The sequence below is a fragment of the Diceros bicornis genome, chromosome 37 (genome assembly GCF_020826845.1).
Source record: "Diceros bicornis minor isolate mBicDic1 chromosome 37, mDicBic1.mat.cur, whole genome shotgun sequence".
NCBI classification, from domain to species: Eukaryota; Metazoa; Chordata; class Mammalia; order Perissodactyla; family Rhinocerotidae; genus Diceros; species Diceros bicornis.
Genome location: NC_080776.1, coordinates 27531695 through 27552287, shown reverse-complemented (window position 1 = coordinate 27552287; position 20593 = coordinate 27531695). Strand labels below are relative to the sequence as shown.

Here is a 20593-nt window from a genome sequence, read left to right as displayed (position 1 = left end):
AATTAGGTGGAGGTGGGGAGGGGAGAGCTGAGGCGCCCCAGGTGAAGGGACAGTGGCACTAGCTGGTAGAGAAAGAAGGAGGTGTACTGGGCGAGGGCTCACCCTGGCTTCGCAGACTGCCACATTCCCTAGGATCCCCACACAGCCGCTCCTGCCTCCCTCACGAGATCCCTGGTTTTGATTCTGTTTAGTTGCTGCAGCTGAAGTCATCTGGGGAGTCTGGACTTCTCCTAGCTCCAAAGTCAGAAGTTTTAGAAAGGGATATGTGCCCCAGTTCCGGGCAATGGGGCACAAGAAGCAGTCGGCTGAGGGCCACTGGGGAACTCTCCCCCTATCCGCAAAAAGCAGGAGGCTGGGGGGTTCTCTTGCAGCCAGCCTTTGGAGGTCAGCATGTGGGCATGTGGACCAGCAACTGCTGCAGTCAGCTTGTGATCACAAGGGGACAAACCAGAGGACAAAGGCCAATATGCCGAGAATCCAGAGCAGAAAGAGAAAGAGCCTGGGTCTCTGGTGATGTTGCAGAGCCCCTGAATTGGTCGGTCTTCGAGTCGCCCACCTTGGGACTGACTGGTCATAGGAGATAAGAGATGCAGTTTTAGTAATTTTGAGTTGGGTCTTTTGCTTCAGCATTACAGACATAGTGCAGAGACCCAGTATTGATTACCTACTACTGTGTAAGAAATTGCCCCAAAACTTAGCAACTTAAAATGACAGGTATTTATGATGTCACATCTTGTGTTGTAACAGCTAGATCTTAGGTTGGCATGAGGGAAGCCATCTTAGGGAAAGGAAGCAATGCTGTAACTGTGACCCTGACTCACTAGTCTCTGAGAATACATTCTAGCCTGCACGTAGCCTAGATGATTAAGCACCTCTCACTTTTGCAAAATACATGATCTGCTAGTTCTGTCACTCTTGCTTAGTTATCAGCTGTGATAAGGATAATTTTGTTCTCTGAGTTCCCCAGGAACATGATGACCTCCAGAAAGAAAAACTCTTGTGTTGTTACCCGTCACAAATGATAATTAGATGCCTTGAAGTTCATCACACCAGATGATCCACATCCCTAAACCCCTCTTTCCCTGCCCATTTCCCCTATATAACTGCCTCAAGGTTCTGTATGACTTTAAGATGGTTCTTTAGGACACTAGTCCGCCATCTTCCAATTACGCTAGCTAATCATATAAATTTTCCTTTCTCAACCACCGACTGTGCAATTCGATGGACGCTGGATTTCGGCGGGCAGAACAACCCCTTTTTGCTCGGTCACACTGGGTCAGGAATGTGGCAGCGATGCAGGTGGGTGGTTCTGGCTCAGAGTCTTTTGGGAGATTGCCGTCAAAATGTCGGTCAGGAGGCTGGCTAGGCCTGGAAGACCCACTTCTAAGCTCCCAGGAGGCCCCAATTTCTTGTGGGGTGGACCTCCATGAAGCTACTTGAGTGTCCTCACAATGTGGCAGGAGGTGATCCAAGAGAAAGGGAGGATGGAAGCTGCAGTGTGTTCTATGACCCACCTGGGGTGTCACCTCCATTGTTTCTGCAACATACCATTTATTGCAAGTGAGTCACTAAGTCCAGCCCACACTTAAGGGGAGAGGTGTTAATCTCCACCTTTTGGGTCGAGGAGTATCAAAGAATTTGTGGAGGTATTTTAGGACCCCCTCGGGCCCTGAGAGGTGAGATGAGAGAGACCTGTACAGGAAAGTAACAGCTTGGGAGCCTAGGAGCGTGGTGAGGGTGTGGCAGTACCCTCCAGGGAGGGCCCAGCCCAGGGCTCTGACCTGGTCAGAGGTGACAAACCACCTGGGGCTTTAAGAGAGTGGAGGCAGACGGCACATTTGCACTTTAAAAGATCATTCAGGGGGCTGGCCCTGTGGCTATCGATTGGGTTCGGATCCTGGGCGTGCACCGACGAACCGCTTGTCAGGCCATGCTGCAGCGGCATCGCATATAAAGTGGAGGAAGATGGGCACGGATGTTAGCCCAGGGCCAGTCTTCCTCAGCAGAAAGAGGAGGATTAGCATGGATGTTAGCTTAGGGCTGATCTTCCTCACAAAAAAATAAAAAAATAAAAGATTATTCACTATGCTGTGGGCTCAGAAGTAGGTCTTTGAGGCTGGGGTGGGAGAGGGAACCAGATTTTGAACCAGCAGTGGAGAACGATCTAGTTTCTTAGAAGGCGCTTGGTGACTAGTCATGTGAGTCACAAAGAAGGAGGGTACCACAGGACAGTGGCACCAAGTGAGAGAGCCTGGGGGCCCTGTGGAATTGGAAGAACTGGCTTTAGACTCAGGCGGTCTAGGAAGCTTGTGGGACTCATAGTGAGAGAATAGACTTTGTTCAGGAAAAGGCCTGGATGCCGACTGGGGTTAGGCACGTTCTCAGTTACACTGACAAGTCTGAAATGCAGAGCAGTTTCAGGCCTGTCCCCCATCCTCCAGCAGCCAGAGAGCAAGCCCGTTGTCCTGGGCCTGCGGGCAACGGGGTGCATATCCCTCTGAGCAAGGCCTTCTCGCCGAGATTCTCATGAGGGGCTGGGGCAGGTGGGAGGCAGGCTCTGTCTTAACCACGGGGTCTGCCACCTTAGCAAGGTCCTGGGCCCGTAGGACCAGCTGCCAGTGCACACATCCCGGAGCTAACTATGCCCTCTGAGCACTGAGATGGCAGGAGCCCCAGCAGATCCAGGAGGTATCTAGAGCAGCAGCCCAGGGCCCCAGAGTGCTCTGAAGTCATCTGAGCAAGAATCTACTGGAAACCTGGTCCTGCTGGTCAGGTGTCCTGCCCGCTCTCTGAGCTTCTGTCTCCTCCCCTACAACCCCCGTGGTACAGAGGACCCAGGACAGTCATGAGGATTAAATGAGAAATGATGCAAAGTGCATGGCTGGTCCTGGGCCGAGGGGCGTGGTCAGCGAGAGCCACAAATGTGGAATGCTCCTCCATGGGATCATCTCACTGGGGTGAAGTGGGAGTGGGGATCTGGAAGCTTGGGTCTCTCCCCTTCCCTGGCCTGAAGGTTCCAGGTAAAGGAATCATCCCAGGCAGGGCTGGAACAGGGACCTTCTTGGTCTTTCCTGGCACCACAGTTCTCCAAGAGAAGTGAAGTGAGTTCCACCCCTAAGGGCTCGAAGGGTCAAAGCTCATTGGAAACACGGTAAGACGTTGAATTTGTATGGTCCTCACACATCCCAGAGATGGGTACTGCTGTCCCATTTTATGAATGAAGCTTCAAAGGGAGGAGGGGGCAGCCCAGGACCACACAGCTGTAGGTGGGACACAGCCAGCATTCCCAAACCAGGCAGACCTAGTTCACTCTGCTCACTGACAGAAGGAGTGGATTCTTTTTGGGTGCTGTTTTAGATTAAGTTTTGGGGTTTTTCTTAACCCCATTATAAAAATAATACATGCTCCTTATAGGAATTTTTTTCCCTAACTATTGCTCCAAAATGGTCATGTGTTCTTAAATTTTATAATGAACACGGTGCAGATAATTTCCACAGCTGCCCTCAGTCCTCTGAGGTGAGCGTATTTCAGATGTGAGCTATTTATTCTCTGCCTGGAGGGTGTCATATTCAGATTGTGGAGTCTTTTTCTGTCAGCTCACTCATTCATTTTTGAACAAGGAGATGTTTATCTGGGCCTGGGTGGGTGATCTCCCCAGCACACTGCCCCGTGCCTATGAAAAAGCCCCCCAGATGCTGTGCTGGGCTGGCAGCGTTGCGGACAGCCTTGCTGAGCCCACGGTCAGCGGCCATTTCCCTGCTGTTGGGCTTCAGTTCTCCCTGGGTCTGGCCAGGTGATTACTTAGAGAGAAAGTGAAAAAAAAATCCTCAACAGCTGACATCAGATTCCTCTCAGTAAGAGGACAGTCTGTGTTGGGGAAACACGTGCATGGGTGCATGGGTTGGTAGGCTGCCCAGGGCGTGGCTGCTGCGGGTGGCTCAGCCTGGCGGGGGGGTCTGATGGGGGAGGAGGGGTGAGGGGCAGGCGAAGAAGTGAGGCTGGAGTCCCGGTGGGTGAAGGCCAGCGCAGGACCTGGCATGGAAGGAAGGACTTGTTAAGAGCGTGGATGCCTTGATCAACTTGAACTTCTTTGTGTGGCCTAATCTGTCTCTCCATGACCCCAGGTCTTCAGTGAATTCTACTACTTAACTCTTTCTGCATACTTTCCCTTTCTAAATCCCTTTGCTGACTCTGGTCTTGATATTCCAGCCCATGAATCCCGTCTTCATTGTGACCACTCGACTGAGTGTTCATTTTTTATTTTAATGATTACCCTTAAAAAAAATTTCCGAGGCCTCTGGTTCTTTCCATAACTCCCGGTTGTCTCACAGGTGCCTGTCCCCATTTGATGGTTCATCCCCCTTCCCCATGTCGCTGAGATTTTAATTCCAGGTGCTGTACAGTGCTCTGCTGACCACTCCCCCAGCTGCCTCCTTGGATGTAGCTCTGGTCTGTGGAGCATGCTGGCTCTTTGACTCACTTGGTGCTCTCCCGGGTGGGTGGGTGTGTGATGGAGCCTTATCTTTAATCTGAAGGTCCCTGAGGTTCTGCCCAAGGCACCTGGCCTTAGGAGGTCCCAGTGAGAGTGGGGGATGGGAGAGAAGCACTTGGGGGACAAGCCTGGACTGCACAGGACATAGCCCAAGGGACTCAGACACCCTTCCCTGGACCCGAAGGCCCAGAGGGAGGCTTGGAGCACTGCTGGCTCTATGTGAAAATGCACTGTCTCCTTCACCCCCTTGCCTCAGGCTTCAGCTCTCCAACCTGCCTCACGGAAGCCCTCTCTCATCAGGGCCCCACCTTCCTTGGCCCCAGCAGATCTGATGCTTGTGGCCACTCCCGTCTCCTTTCTGGACATCACACCCCGCCCTGGCTCCATCAACACCACTCTCCTACCTGCCTGACTACTCCCTTCTCTGTCCTGGAAATGGTGGCTCTTTCCCAACATTCTGCCCTCAGCGCTCATGGTGGTCATCACTGCTGTTGGCAAACCTCCCCCGTCCCCGACTTCCACGCACGTAGTGGGAGTGGTTGTGCAGGGCCAGTGTGAACAGAAGTGGTGCATGGCCTCCAGCGTGTCTGATCGCCAGTGTAAGCCCCTCCACAGCTCTCATTTATCTCTGGCAAGGTGCCTGGAACCTTCGAGATGTCTCCTCCATCAGTGTGGTTCCTGAGGAACCACAGGGATGGGAAGCCCACCCCACAATACCGCTGGCCTGAAGTGGACATGCAGCCCAATGAAAAATAAACCCTGGTGGTTTAAAATGTTGTTATTTTAGAGTTTGTTGCTGGGGCATAACTCAGACTGGTAATGAAATGGGCCCCTAGAAGAGAGGTGCTGCTCTAACAAAACAACACAGGACCCGCGTGCCGTTGGCTTGGGGGCTGCCCGTGGCCCACTCCTGGAAGCTGGAATGTTGGCAAGCTGGGTTATGCAGCGGCAAAACATTTGGTAAAACTCAGCGGTGATGACTCACGAGGCAGATGATGTCTGAAATAGCCCATAGGTCTGGTGGGAGAGGTTGGGAAACACTAGCAGCATGTGCTGGTCATAGGCTGTGTCTGGCAAGATACAACAAGGAAGAGATGGGCTAAAAAAATATGCCAGGTTTGCAAGCTGGGAGGGAAAGGAACAGCGGAGCCCAGGAACGCAGGGGCTCGGGGGGCTGAGCGCAGACCCAGGACAGGCCGCGGCAAGGACAACATCAAGGATGTGGGTGCCGCTCCCCGGGTATGACTGCTGGGAGTTGCTTCTGAGCTTTCCCAAGTTGCGAGGGAGGCAGGCAGGGTGGGGCTGGGCAGGCTGAGAAGCACATTTAAGCAGCACCCCAGGAAGGCGCCGTGGGCGTGGCGGCAGGCCCACTGCAGCATCTTGAGCGAGTTGAACTGCCAAAGGAACCAAGAGAGCAGGACTCCAAGTTTGTGACTAGAGATTGAAAACAGCCTTGGCAGGGAAGAGGTGAGAATGCAGTTCAGCCCCCAAGGAGGGCTTCTTGGTCAGCACTGTGTTCAGGTGTGGCCAAGAAGAGAGGAAGACGGACCCTCCTGAGGGCCAAAGAGAGCCCTGGACGGGGTGCCCACTCCCAGGGCGGGGTCCCTGGCAGTGCCCGCCTGGCAGGGCTCTCAGATTGCTGTGGGGCAGGGTCTGCTGGTGCCCCCGCATTCCCCCTTCCGCAGGGATGTTGCTGCAGTCCCGTCCCTGTTCCCTGTTGGGTGGGTGACTGGCCTTCCAGTTGCCAAGTCTCTGGGTTGAGTGGAGCCCCACTAGGCCCTGGTGCAAGGACGGCACACGGACCTCATTTGTGGAGGTCACCTGGGACCCTGGTCTTGGGCTCACACCACGACCGGAGGGGACCAGGCCATCTCCCAGAGCTGCACTCCCTCGAGTGCAGGAAGGAGAGGCAATGGGGTATTTGTGACCTGGGGGCTGGAAGCAGAAGCCCCAGGGTTGCTGGCCCACCATTGCCAGTCCTCCCACATTCTGGCCCCTTTTGTAGACTGGAGACCTGTGGCTGGGTCTACCCAGTGTCACTTCGGGGCCAGGGCACATAATCCTGGCATGAGACCCTGCAGCACTGATGGGCACAGTGACCCATAACAATGGTGGTGCTGCCCTGTGGCCTGAGCCCGTGGGCGACATGAGGCGCTGAGCCCGGATGCTGCCCTTTGTAAACTCAGTGGCTGCATCACTCCCACTGCCCACAGCTTAGCCATCCTTCATGGTGACAGCCCAAGTGAAGTCCCTGGCCTCACTCCCTCTTCTGAGCGCCCCTGTAGCCACAGCCTCTCCTGCACCTGTGCTCGCAGATGTCCACAGCCCCTCAACCTCCATCACCCAAGACCAAACTCGCCCGCCCCTCACCTCTGCTCCAGTTTGGGATGGGCTACCTGCTGAGAAAGGCCCAGAGCAAGGGTGCTGAGAAGTGGCCTCCTTTGCTTGCATGTTTGAGGGTCCAGGGTGGGCCCCAGAGGCCTGGCCAGGGGGCTACGGGGGGGCAGGGACAGCCTGCTGCTGGTCCTCAAACTCCCGGGGCTGCAGGGCAGAGCCAGGATTGCCAGGAGTGGCTGGAGTAGAGGAAGACCCTTTGGCCCCATCCAGTATTCCCCTGCGAGCGGCCAGAGGCCTGCATGTCAGGGGATGGGGCTGTGGCCAGCTCCTGGCCCCCACCCCAGGGCAGCCGGGTGGATGCAGAGGACACGGTCAGGACAAACAGGCCGGGAGGTCGTTTGCAGAGTGGAGGTTTAATGGGACAATCACGGTGATCCCGTCGCAGCCGTCCCTGGGTGGCCCAGCTCTGACCGCCGGGGTCCCCAGGCCTCTCCCAGCATGGTGGGCCTACAAAGAGCACCAGCGCCACCTGCCCCTTCCCTGCGGGGTATTGCTGCACTGGCCCCGGGCAGCCACCAGACAGACTGTCCTGTCCCATTCCTCCTGGGGCCTGGGACCCCATGTTCCCTGAGGGGCTAAGGCTTTCCGGGGGCCCCTCCCCAGGTGTGTCCACCCTCTCCCCAGTGTCCCCTGTCCCCACACTGAGGGCATGTCTGTGTCCTTGCTTCTCTGCCAGGGGCCACCAAGGCTGCCCACCCCGGGCGGGGTGCAGGGCTCCGTGGGGAGGAGGCATGCTGTGGGGATAGCAAGGCCCCAGCCTCCCAGCAGACATAAGGCACAGTGTGGCGGTCGCCGTGGGACTGCAGGGCCGTCACCCCAGGGGCAGCGCCCGGCAGTCAGTGTTGAGACGGGAGGGCGTGGCGTGTGCTGGCCGCTCCAGAGCCTGCAGTGCAAGAGAGCTGGGAGGACCAGGGCCACCGGCCCCGGCTGGCCACGAGGAGGTCCCCGGGAGAACCTGCAGGGGGGCGCGTGGGCCCGGGCGGAGCTCACGGCCAGAGCCGAGGCAGTCATGGCGGGCCCGGGCCACAGAAGGCACAATCGTGGTGTCTGGGAGGTCAGGGCTAGGCAGACACGTTGACGTCCCTGAGAGAGATGGTGCTGCTAGGGGCCTCATCCCCGAGCAGCAGGGCCGGCGTGTCCGTGTCCGCCTCCGAGTCTGCTCCGGCGCTGCCCTGCTCCACGCTGGGCTCGGCGCCAGGGCCCAGGCCCTGGGACAGGATCTGCTGGATGGTCCTGCGCAGGTTGGGGTGCAGCCGGCCCTGCGTCTGGTAGAAGACCTCCAGGGCGAAGGACTTGAGTGCGCCAGTGCAGAGGTCCTCGTAGAGCGGGATGGTGTACATGCGGGACATCTGCGGGGTCGGGAGGGACGCGCTGTCATGCTGGTGCTCTCTGGTCCCTCCCGCCACCCCGCTGACCCTGGCCTGCACTCACACAGCCACAGGGAGGGCCTCGGCAGCCTCTCATCCCCCAACACTACAGGCCTTCTGCAGAGGCCTCGTTTCTGGGGAGCCTGGGCCAGGGGGCCGCTGACGGGACAGGTGTGTGGAACAGGGAGGCCGGGGCCCCTGAAGGCCTGGGACCCTTGGGCCTCTGAGGAGCTCAGACACCTGCAGTGTCCAGGCCAGGAGCCCAAATGCCCCCAGTGGGCCTAGACCTCTGGACTCTGTTCCCAGCTTGTCCGCTCTGGACACGGCCTCCCTGAGGACTGGCGTGGTCTGGGCTCTTCCCAGCTGGTGCACACTCCCACTGCCAACCCAGACAACACGTCTTCCCTGCCCCATGCTCCGAGACACCCAGCCTGAGTGGCCAGACTGGAGGGTTGGGTGGGGCGCTGGAGGCGGGGAGGGGCAGGGCCACAGGCAGGTGGCCGCACCTGGCTTTCAAGAAAGCGCCGGACTCTGTGGAGGTCAGGGTAGTAGTCGTTTCGGACCACGATCTGCAGCCAGCGGATGCGGATCTCTGCGTTCATCGAGTCCAGCAGGGAGGAGTAGCACTTGGACAGGCTCATCACCACCTCTGCAGGGCCATGGAAAGGTCAGGGCCAGGCCGGCACACCGCTCCCCAGCCACCCAGGCAGCCGTAGGACCCACCCTGGGGCAGCGGGGACCCATCCAGGAGCCGGTCCAGGAAGAGTGCCGTCTGGAAGGTCCTCCACTTGGAGATGTCGATGGTGCTAGCAGAGGCGGCCGCCTGGTCCAGGGGCTCTGCGGTCCACAGCTGGAAGAGGGCCTCCACAGGCCGGGTCAGGCTGGATCCCTGAGACAGGTCCGGCTCGGCCAGCGGTGGGCCCGTGGCATTGAGCCAGCGCTCGAATTCCAGCCCTGCAGGGGAGACTTGATCCTAGGGGCCCCGCCCAGGCTGGGGAGGGGCCACCCGAGCAGGCCTGCCCTGGAGACTGCAGACCCCAAAGCTGTCCCCAGGTGTGACTGTTCGAGGGCCGGGAGTCCCCAGAGCAGGGGGGTTCAGGGAGGCCGGGGTCTGTCCAGCACCTGCCACTTCAAGCCACCAGAGCGGCTTCTGTGAAGGGGCACAGGGAGGCCAGAAGGCTCGAGTTGGTGACTGAGGGATCCCCACCCTCCTCCACGCCTCTCCTGGGCACAGGGCAATGAGGCACTTTAAACCCAACCTCAGTGCTGGCGCCGGGCGGGGGGGCTCTGAAACATGAGGGGAGCAGCAACATGCTGGTAAAATGACATTCCTGCTTAAAACCCTGGCGCTAGGCAGCTGTGGGGGCAGGTTTGGCCCATCCCTCACCCCCCAAAACCCTTGATGCACTCACTAAACCTTCCAAAACACAGGGCCACCAGGCCCAGCCACGCCTCCCTGCCCACCAGCAAATCTTGGCCCCTCCCTAGTCATCAGACCCCTCCAGTCTCTTCTTTGGCCTCCAAGCCCTCAGATCCCCAGGGACGCTGTCATTGGCATAGCACAAGCAAGCCAGGTGCTTCAGCCAGTTCTGAGGCAAATCTCCCTCCACCTTGCCGATCCTGCCTCAGGCCCTTTGCACACACTGTTTCTGTGGCCCTCTTCCTAGGGACTGCCTAGTTAAGTTGGCTCGGCCTGAGCACCACCTCCTCTAAGAAGGCCCCCAGGTCCCATCAGGCTGGGAAGCACGCCCTCCTCTCTGCTCCCACGGTGTCCCGGCCTGAGGCCCACACTGTCCACCAAGTGTTGGCTGAAGGAAGGACGGTGGTAGGCCTCACCTGCCCGGCAGTCCACGCTTTGCTCCTTCAGCTCTGGGAAGAAGCTCAGGAAGGAGTCCAGCAGGTCCTGGGCCACCACGCTGGTGAACTTGTACTTCTCCACATAGGCCTGCAGGGGCGGGGGCAGGGCTAGCCAGGCTGGGGGCGGGGCGCACCAACCCCAACAAGACCTGGGGCATGCACCATGCAGCTGGGCCCGAAAGGGCCCCGCACCAAGGGGTCTGCACGGATGGGTGTGCAGGGCCTATGGTGGGCACAGTGGCACCCACTGCTGCCACAAGGGGCCCTGCTGAGGGGCCGAAACTGGGAGGGTGGGAGCGGGAGGAGGCAGCGCCCCAGGCCCTGCCCAGAAAGAAAGGCAGGCCAGGTCCCAGCCCTGCTCACAGGCCCCCACCGACTCCATCCCCACCCCCAGGAGAGAAGCAGCTGAGGAGGGGCTGTCCCAGGGAGGGGCTACTCACTCGGAGGAAGTCGTCAAAGCGCTGGGGGTCCCCACACAGCTGGGACAGGTAGTACACGAAGCAGTAGCCCTTCTCGTAGGTGAACAGGTTCATGAGGTGGCTGGGATTCACTCCTGCAAGGAGAACACTCCTAGCTCTGGGCGGTGCCCCGACCCTCCTGTGTCCTGTGGGGCGGGGGCGCCATCGTGGTCAGGTTGCAGAGCAGGAGGGGCCGAGGGCCGCTGTCCCTCACCTGTCCACAAACTCTGTGAGTGCAGTGAGGGGGCTGGCCCTGCCCGAAGGGCGTGGGGGGAGACCGAGGGCCCACACACCACGACGATGGGTGCTCAGAGCCTGGAAGAGGTGATGGCAGGCTGCGGGAACCTAGGGAAGGCCTTCCTGGGGTTGGGGGCGCCTGGCCTGGCCTGGCCGTTGCAGGGACCCAGCCATGGTGGGGGACAGAGGACAGGGCGGGCAAGTAGGCCCTGCGGGGCGATGTCTGCAGGGCCCAGAGCGGGTCCTGGCAGGAGTGGGTACCTGGCTCCAGCTTGACCTGCAGCTTGCTGACCGGGCTGTCCTCTCCGAGAAGCTTCATCTGCCTGTGCAGGGCGTCCAGGCGGAAGGCTGTCTCCAGACAGGTGAAGGCAGCACCTGCATGGGGGCAGGGAGGCAGAGGAGGCGGGAGGGGGCAGGGGGCAGGCCTGAGCACCCAGGGCAGGTGCAAGGCTGCTGCTCTGGCTACTCCCTGCCCTGAGCCTTGTGGAGCTGACTCAAGGCCACCCGGCTGGACTCGTGCATGGGCAGGGAGACTGCACCCTGGGGGCCGGGCCAGGCTCTCAGCCCCTCGCACAGTGCCCAGGATGGCCCTGGTGGCATCAGCCTGCACGAGGCTATGGCAGCACTCCCACTGCCCATCCCCTGCCCCGGGCTGGCTGCGGGCAGTACCATAGGTCTCAGTGGTGATGCGGCGCTGGGCGTAGGTGGCCAGGCCCTCGCTCAGCCACATCTCCTCCCACGTGGCATTGGTGACGGCATTGCCGAACCAGCTGTGGGCCACCTCATGGATGACATCAATGACCAGGAACTCATCACTCTCCAGGATGGAAGAGATGATGAAGGTGAGGCAGGGGTTCTCCATGGCCACGATGGGGAAGGACGGGGGCAGGAAGACGATGTCGTACCTGTCCCGGGAAGGTGACCATGAGTGGGCTGGGGGCCTGGGCGGTGAGCATCACTTTCACCCCAGGAGGTCAGAAGGGGCCCCCCTGTGCTGAGCTCCTCCGGAGAACAAGGACTTCCCCTCTGACCCCTCTTGCAGCCAGCCAGGGCTCCCAGGTGCTCCAGGACATACCTGCCCCACATGTACGGCCCGTACAGCCGCTCAGCCGCACTCAGCCACTGCTCCACCGCGCCCGACAGCTTGCTGGTGGCCGTGGGCAGGAGGCACGGCTCGGCCCACACGCGGCTCCTGTCACAGGGAGAGAGAGTGAGCCGAAGCCAACTGGCCCCCATCCCCTCACCCTACCAGGCCTTCTCTCCGCTTCTGGGCTCAAATACCACCCACCCCTCGTCCAGCCTGGCTGACTGCCCAGCCTGCTGCCTGTTGCCCCGCCTCACTCAATGGCCACCATGCAGGCCCTTCCCATGTCAGGGGCCGAGCCACATGCTGAGGGGCCACTTGGTTCCTTCTGTCTCTGGTTGAAGGAACCTGAGCAGGCTTGAGGGCACCTCAGGCTGCAGTGTGGCCCCGCAGAACAGGCTGGGGAGGGCTGGGGAGGTCGGGAGCTGGGGCTGAAGGCATGTGTGATGAGGAAAGCCTGGCAGGGATGGCCCCGGGCCATGGCAATAAGGCAGGGGGCAGGGCTGGCCCATGGGTGAGGGTCCTCGGCAGGGCAGCCATGGACACAGGCTGCACACCCAGCCCACAGCAGGACCTCTCCGAGGCCTGGGGCCTGGACAGCAGCAGCGGCTACAGGAAGCAAGAGGCAGTGGCCCTACCTAGGCCCAATGTCTGCTGGCTGGAGGTCCCCGGCCACGAGGGCCACGAGGTAGGCGGGCACGGGGTGCTCCATGTGGAAGCGGTAGACGCCCTCCTCCTCCACGTACGTGCTCTGCGTGGCGCTCATCAGCACCTGCACCCCCAACGGGGCCTGCATGCGAGGAAGCCCCACCCGTCAGGGCACCCCGGGTCCTTGATGGGGAACCCCATGCCCCTGTCAGGGCACCCCATGTCCCCCAACAGGACACCCCACAAGCCAGGTCACGGAACCTCATGTCCTTGATGGGGAACCCCATCAAGAAACCTCACGTTCCCAACAGGGCACCCCACAACCCAGATCAGGGAACCCCGTGCCCTTCAGGGTACCCCATGTCCCAATGGGAACTCCACAACTTGGGTCAGGGAGCCACACAGCCACAATAGGGAAGCCCACATCCCCGACAGGGCAACCCACAACCTGGGTCAGGGAGCCCCGTGCCTGTCAGCGAATCTCTCATCCCCATCAGAGAACCCCCATGCTACACTGGAAACCCCAGTCTCCTGGTCTGCAAACCTCCTGCCCAGTCGGTGGAGGGAGAGCTGCTGCACTCAGGCCCAGGAGCCCCAGCACCAGGGGTCTGGCATCTCTGCTGGAGTCTCCCTGTTTTCAGGGGGTCAGGTGGCCCCTCCCATACTGTGAGGAGGGTGGGCTGCTTCTAGGACGGTGGTCCCAGTGGCCGCTGGGGCTTGGCCCAGGCAGGTAAGAGTGAGGACGAGGGCCAGGCGGGTGGACGCTGACCTTGACGACGGCCGAGTAGGTGCACTTGACGGCAGGGGTGTCGAAGCAGGGGAAGAAGGACCGGTTGCAGACCGAGTGGCCCTGGGTGAAGACGAAGGGCTTGGCGCTGCCATAGGTCAGCTCGGGGTCCAGCCACCAGATCTGCAGGCAGGCGGCGGGCAGGGCATCAGCAGATGGCCACGGGACTCGGGGCAGTGACACACTCCCTGCCACAGTGGGCCAGGCCTTTTGGGGCGCAGAGCTGCTGGCCAATAGCCCTCATCTCCCCAGCGAGGTGAGGGCACCTGGAGGGGTCCTGTCACACAGAGAGTGCCACATGGGGACGCCAGGACACCCCTGCCAGCCATGCCTCGCTTCCTGAAGGCTGGGCAGGTTTCCTGGAGGAGACAAGGCCTTAGTAAGTGGTCCCAAACCTGCTGTTCTGCTCAGGTTTCTGGGCCCAGAGCCTCGGGAGGCAGCAGCTGGAGAGCAAGGGAGTGAGGGTCCGGGAGGGTATGGCCTGATTGGGCTCATCCAGGGCCAACAGCCGCTTCTCCACCCCAGGCACCCAGGCAGGGCAGCTGACCCAGAGCGTGGCCTGCACTCCGTCCCCAGGGCCAGCCCTCCCTCCAGGCAGGAGGCCATGCATCCAGCCAGTCCAGGGAGTCTCCCAGCCTGTGCTCCTCATCCCAGCTTCCAAGGGGAAACCAAGGCACAGTCAGCACAGTCAGAACACCCGAGTCCAAATTCTCACAGGCTGGTGGTACATTGGGTCTCAGCCAGGAAAGGGAGCCAGGACATGCCACTATGGGAAAACCAGAGCTTCCTGGAGACCCCCCCAACTGGAGGGGAGCCAGCACACCCGGCCTGGGGCCACCTCTGGGAATGAGGTCAGCCTCACCGGGAGGGACCCCCATGGGGAGATGGACTCTGGCCCAGGGCACTGCGGGCAGTGAGCAGAGGCCAGGCACTTGGAGAGGATGGATAGGACAGAAGTGGCCATAGCGAGGGCTGCTGGGGCCCGTGCCTAGACCACTGTGGACAGACCCCTCGGTGGCTGCAAGCATGGCTACCCCCATGGCAGAGCCAGAGCTGAGGCAGCACTGCTAGCAGCCCTGCTCATCTGCAGGACCGACGGCGACCTCCCCATGTCACCTGGCTCCCACGCGTGTCCTCAGGAAGGGCAGCCATCGGGGGCCGACGTGGGCTGGGAAGAGGAGTGGGGAGGATGCCCTTCAGGGCTTCTGGGCAAGGAAACGGTCCCCACCTGGAAGCCACCTACCCTCTGCATGCTGGTAGCCCTGAGGGGTGGCCATGGGGGCAGGGAATGGGCATGCTCCCGGGCAGCTGGTGCCCACCTGCCCGCTTCCACGCCTGCCGGACACCACTACCCGCTCGGCCAACCTCCCCCCAACACTGCAGCCTTCGAGGCCTTCCTCACCCACAAAGGCTGAGGCCAAGCCCTAGCCCCACTGGGGAGCCCCTCCCCCCATGCCCCTCTGCCCACCACAGCCACTAGCTCTGCCCAGGGCTGTGCCTGCCACCTGGCCGACTGCCATTTCAACACACCCCTTGTCATCTTCTGCCTAAGCATTCTGGAGTCTCTGGTAAGGTCAGCACAGAGTCTGGGAGGGGGCTCCCCAACCGCAGCAGGGTCCTGAATCTGCTCTCCCCACCCTCCCTCTGCCAGGACAACAGAGTCACTGAAGCAAACTGGATTATTCCTCATCCACTTCAATGCTCAAGTGCACACGGGTCCTCCCAGGGCTATTATGAAGGATTCTCCCCCACCCCAGCAAGTGACAGGTCTGTGGAATCCACAGATGACAGCCACCAAGGCTGCTCCCCACTAGGGCTGTTCCATGCTGAAATCACAGAGGCAATGGACCCCAGACCCAGCGGGGCTGCCTTCCCCACAGACCCCAGACCCAGGAAGGGCTGCCTTCCCTGCAGACCCCAGATCCAGCAGGGCTGCCTTCCCCGCAGACCCCAGACCCAGGAGGGGCTGTCTCCCCCACAGACCCCAGACCCAGGAGGGGCTGCCTTCCCCACAGACCCCAGATCCAGCAGGGCTGCCTTCCCCGCAGACCCCAGACCCAAGACCCAGGAGAGGCTGCCTTCCCTGCAGACCCCAGACCCAGGAGGGGCTGTCTCCCCCGCACACCCCAGACCCAGGAGGGGCTGCCTTCCCCAAAGACACCAGTCTCAGGAGGCGCTGTCTCCCCTGCAGACCCCAGACCCAGGAGGGGCTGCCTTCCCTGCAGACCCCAGACCCAGCGGGGCTGCCTTCCCTGCAGACCCCAGACCCAGGAGGGGCTGCCTTCCCTGCAGACCCCAGACCCAGGAGGGGCTGTCTCCCCCGCAGACCCCAGACCCAGGAGGGGCTGCCTTCCCCAAAGACACCAGTCTCAGGAGGCGCTGTCTCCCCCGTAGACCCCAGATCCAGGAGGGGCTGCCTTCCCTGCAGACCCCAGACCCAGGAGGGGCTGCCTCCCCAGCAGACCCCAGATTCAGCAGGGCTGCCTTCTCTGTAGACCCTGGACCCAGGAGGGGCTGTCTGCTCCGCAGACCCAGGAGGAGATGCCTTCTCCAAAAACCCCACACCCAGGAGGGGCTGCCTCCCCTGCAGATCCCAAACCTAGGAGGGGCTGTCTCCCCTGCAGATCCCAGGCCCAAGTGGAGCTTCTCTTCCGCAGACTCCAGATCCAGGAGGAGCTGCCTTCCTCAAAGACTCTAGACTGAGGATGGGCTGTCCCCCCGCAGACCCCAGACCCAGTGGGGCTGCCTCCCCCGCAGACCCCAGACCCAGGTGGGGCTGCTTCCCCTGCAGACCCCAGGCCCAAGTGGATCCCCAGACCCGGCAGGGCTGCCTATCCCATTCCTGCAGACTCGGTCAGACCCCTGCCACTGTTTACAGACTTCTTCCAACCTTCCTTTTGGCTGCTACGTTTCTGTCTCCTCACCACGGGGAGGCTGCAAAAGATATTTTCCTTTTCTGCTGACCCCTGGGGCTGCCCCAGGTGTTGAGAAGACCTGTCTGGGGAGCCTGTTCAAAAATGCAGACTCCTGGCTCCTGTCCCAGAGCCTCCTGGGACTGGAAGCCAGGAATCTGTATTAAGGAGACTCCCCACAGTGGGTCCTGCTGCAGGCCATCCTTGGCCCACTCTGAGACAGGCCCCCATGGTCCCCCAAACCTTGATCAACCCCACCTTCCCCTCTCGCACTTGCTCCCCCACCGCAGCCTCCTACTGGCCCCTCCCCTCCTCTGTGGCCCTCCTCAGGCTTTGCCCAGCTCAGGCCTCCTCTCCCCACTGCCCATGTCCACTTCTCAGCCCAGCCAGAAAGGGCCCACTGGCACTGCTTGCCCCTTAGCCTCACAGAGACCAATGGGGTCCACAGCCCTCCCTGGGCGTGAGGGGCTGGAGCGGACTCCCAGGCTGGCAGGGCCCCGCTCCGGGGCGGGGGGGCCCCTGACTCCTGTCAGGGGGCACAGGGTGCAGAGAGCAGAGGCACAGGTGCTGACGGGCTGGCGAAGGAGCGGGTCTAAGGACTCCAGACACTGCAGGGCAGGAAGGAAGCTGTTCTTGCTGGGTGGGGTGAGTGGGGTTCAGGAGTGGGGTACAAGGGGCATGGGCCCCAGAGTCTGCAGCACCCCCCAACTGCCTCTGCAGGTGCGGGGGTCCACTGGCAGGGCCACCCAGGGAGCTTAGGGATTCCAGCACAGGGACAGCCTTAGGGACTCCAGCCTGAGCCCTGGAACAGGACCAAAAGAGGTGGGCGCCCTGGATCAGATGTCAAACACTCTGCCTCCGCAAGTAGTCCAGCTCGCAGGCCCAGGCCCCTTGTCCCCCAGCCCACCAGCCCCAGAGCCACACAATCTGTGGAGACCATGCTGCCCCTCCCTGCCCAAAGCACCCAAGAGCCCCTAGTAGGCCATGGAAAGCCCAGGGACAATGGCCACTCTTGCTAGCCTGGCCCCATCCCCAGGCGCCTGTTGAGGGTCCTGGTCCCATAACTCTGCTGGCTGTGGTCTTGGGAGGACCAGAAACGTGGGCTCCAAGTTCACAGATCAAGATCGGGGAGGACCACATCCCTCCATTCCCACTGTCGTGCTGGGAAGCATATCTGCCACTTGTCAGAGTCCTGGACTACTCCAGCAGGCAGCAGGGGCCAACCCAGCAGGCCAGAGGCCAGCACACCTGCAGGAGCTCAGGAAGGGAGAAACATGCAGGAGACCGCAGGTGTGTGTCTGGTCTGGGCTCTTCCCGCCCACATGTCATCTTGGTGGCTTCTAGCCTGATGCCTCTACACCACCGGTGCATCACCCCGTCCATTTGCATGGCACAGGCAGTGACAGATGGAACCTCCCAGGGCCTCCCAGAGCTGCATGCGTGTGTGTGTGTGTGTGTGTGTGTGACATGTGTGCTGTCCACATGGGGACAGAGGAAACCCTCATGCTGCAGAAATGAAAAGCCGTGCTCCATTCTGAAATCCCTACCATGGTGGAGGGGGGCTATAGCCACAGCGCCCAACCTGAGCTACTACGCCTTTCTGGCAGAGCCTGTGGGGCAGTGGGTGCTCTGTGCCCAAAGCCCAGCAGAGCCCACATGTGTGTCTGTGTTGGGGACGTGTGGCCAACCAGCTGCAACATCCCACCAGTAGTCTCCCAGGGGACCCAAAGCATCAGAGCCATTTGGCTCTTTCTGCCTCCTGCTCTGGCAGGTCTGTTCCTCCATGCCACCTCCAGAGAACAGACCTGGTACCCGTAAATCCCCTGAAAGCCCAGGTCACAAGGAGGCCCTTCCACATCTGACACCCCTCGGCCCACCCCTCAGTGCCAGGCTCCAGTAGATGTATGTCTTGGCATGTACCCACCAGAAGCTGCTCTTGTCCCCAGGCAGTGCTGATCCCTGCACACCTGAAGGAGTGCTCTCCCTTGGTGGCATGCTGTCCCGTGTCCTAACGGCTACCCAGGCACTAACTGGGAATCACTGAGGGCACCTGGACAGTGCTCCAGGGCCAGATGAGGAAGAGCCAGGTGACAGGCCAGGGCCCCTCCAGGGCCAAGGCAGCCCCACCCTCTCTGCAGGTGCCCAGGCCACGTCGCCAACCCCCAGAGCAGAGCCCATAGCAACGCCCCCTAACCTGGCAGCGCGGGGACAGGCCGCCAGGAGACCCCGCGGACCAACCCACCGCCCCAGCGCCCATTTCGGCGGGACTCACGGCTGGGGCGTCGGTAGAGGTGTAGCGCAGGATGACCTGGAACGGCTGGTGCGCCTGCAGCTCGGACGGCAGCGTGACGGTGAGCGAGGAGCCGTAGTCGGTGAACGGGTCCACCCTGAAGGCCAGCGGGCAGCAGGCAGGCTCGGCGCCGGGGGCCTCGGGGAAGGAGGGCAGAGGGGGCGGCAGCGCGGGTCCGGGCCCCGGGGTGGCGAAGGCGAAGGCGCAGGGCGGCTCGGCGGCGGCGGCGGCGGGGGCGCGGCGGAAGGCGGCCGAGTGCAGGCGCAGGGCCGGGTGCGCGTCGAGCACGAGCGCGCGGGGCGCGGGCCGTAGCGCGCACAGCTCGAGCACCAGGCAGCCGGCCAGCTCGCGCGCTTCGGGCCGCAGCTCCAGGCCCAGCTGCAGGTGGCGGAGGCGGAAGAGCTGCGCGCTGGAGGCCGAGGCCACGTCCAGGGCGGGCGGCGGCTCGGGCGGCGGACGGGCGGGCGCGGCCTCGGCGCCGGGCGCCTTGCGGCAGCAGCACTGCGCCGCCATGGCCGCCCCCGCTAGGTGAAATCCATGGGCGGCGGCCGCGCCGGGCCGCGGGGAACGGGCGAGGGGCGCCGGGCGGCGGCGGCGGCGGCCGTGGGGCGCGGGCACAACAGGAAGTCGCGCCGGGAGCCGCCCGGCCCGGCCCCGCGCCGTGCGCCGCCCCGCTCGGGCTCCGCTCGGCCGCCGCCGGGGGCGCTGTGCGCGGGAAGCCCGGGGAGCCGGGGGCTCTGTGCGCGGGGCCGGGGCGTGGGGAGCCGGGGATACTGGGCCTGGGGCAGGGCGCTCTGTGTGCCGGGCCAGGGCGCGAGGAGCCTGGGGAGTCGGCGGCGCTGGCGGGGCCTGGGGCTCCCCGTGCGCCGGGCCGGGGCGCGGGGAGCCCCGGGCTCTGTGCCCAGGGAGTCTGGGGCGCTGTGCGCGGGGTCGGGACGCGGAGATTCGGGTGCGCTGTGCGCGGGGCGGGACGTGGAGCTGGGGACGCTGTGCGCGGCAAGACCCGAGCTCTCTGCGCGGGAAGCCGGGGCGCTGCACGCGGGGTCGGGGGCGCTGTGCGCGGGGCGGGACGGGGGGCCGGGGCGTTGTGCGGGGGGTGGGGGCGCTATGCGTGGGGAGACTGGGAAACTGGGGGCGCTGTGCGCGGGAAGACGGTGAGCCGGGGGTACTGTTCGCTGGAGGCCGGAGACCCGGGGGGCGTTTTGTGGCGGGGACCGGGGCGTTGAGCGGCCTTTCCAGCTCTGTGCGCTTCCTACCCTACCCGACCTGCGCCGGGAGACCTCAGGAGGCCGGATGGCCGCTCCCTCAGGGATGCTGCGGGTCAGGTTCCTGGGGCATTGGCGGCTAGGACACCTGGGGCAAGGCTGCCTCTCCGTGCGGTCTCTGCTTCCAGGAAGCCGGGAAGTGTAGTGTCTGGAACTCAACGTTATCGGTCCATTCCGGGGGCCTCAGGACCCGGGAATGAGTGAATGATTCCCCACCCACTCCCTTGGGAGACCAATGGTCTGTGTTGTGGGACATATGGGGCGTGCCAGAGCTCTTAGGATTGTGCTGTCAGATAAGGTAGCCACTAGCCACGTGCGGCTATTTAGATATAAATTTAAAAAAAAATCACAAGCTCAGTTCTTCAGCTGCACTAGCCATATTTCAAGGTCTCGGTATGTGTGTGTGTATGTATGTAGGATAGTGCCTGGCTAGTGGCAACCACGTTGGATGGAGCAGATATTCCATTCTCACAGAAAGTTCTGTTGGACAGGGCTGCCTTAAGGGCTGGCAGGGCCCTGGAGGGCAGATATTTAGGAGGTGAGTGCTGGGGCAGTAATGGGGACCTGGCCTGCTGCCCCCATCCCACCTCACCCAGTCCTGCCCAGGGGCCAGGGCCCAGAGGGAGGGCTGCAGACCAGTGAGGATGCCCAATGAGTGGGCGTCAGGTGGATCTCAAAGCCATGGCATGAGAGCTGCCACCAAAATGTTGCTACTGTCACATAAGAGTTCAGGTCCTTCACGGGGAGGGGTTTTTTGGCCTGGGAGAGCATCCAGGCACCCGCACACCTCTCTTCTCTG

At 62.0% G+C, this 20593-nt stretch overlaps 1 protein-coding gene across 1 annotated transcript; it reads right to left on the bottom strand.

Annotated features, from left to right (window-relative positions):
* Positions 1 to 7223: 7223 nt before the first annotated feature.
* Positions 7224 to 19150, bottom strand: RNPEPL1 (arginyl aminopeptidase like 1). The gene is made up of 11 exons (XM_058533336.1): positions 18512 to 19150; positions 13310 to 13450; positions 12531 to 12682; positions 11884 to 12000; positions 11478 to 11713; positions 11070 to 11183; positions 10554 to 10666; positions 10093 to 10201; positions 8980 to 9210; positions 8763 to 8905; positions 7224 to 8238 (listed from the first exon to the last, which is right to left on the bottom strand). Exons 1-11 carry the CDS (start codon positions 19040 to 19042, stop codon positions 7951 to 7953), a joined length of 2175 nt encoding a protein of 724 aa, XP_058389319.1. The 5' UTR covers positions 19043 to 19150; the 3' UTR covers positions 7224 to 7950.
* Positions 19151 to 20593: the final 1443 nt, after the last annotated feature.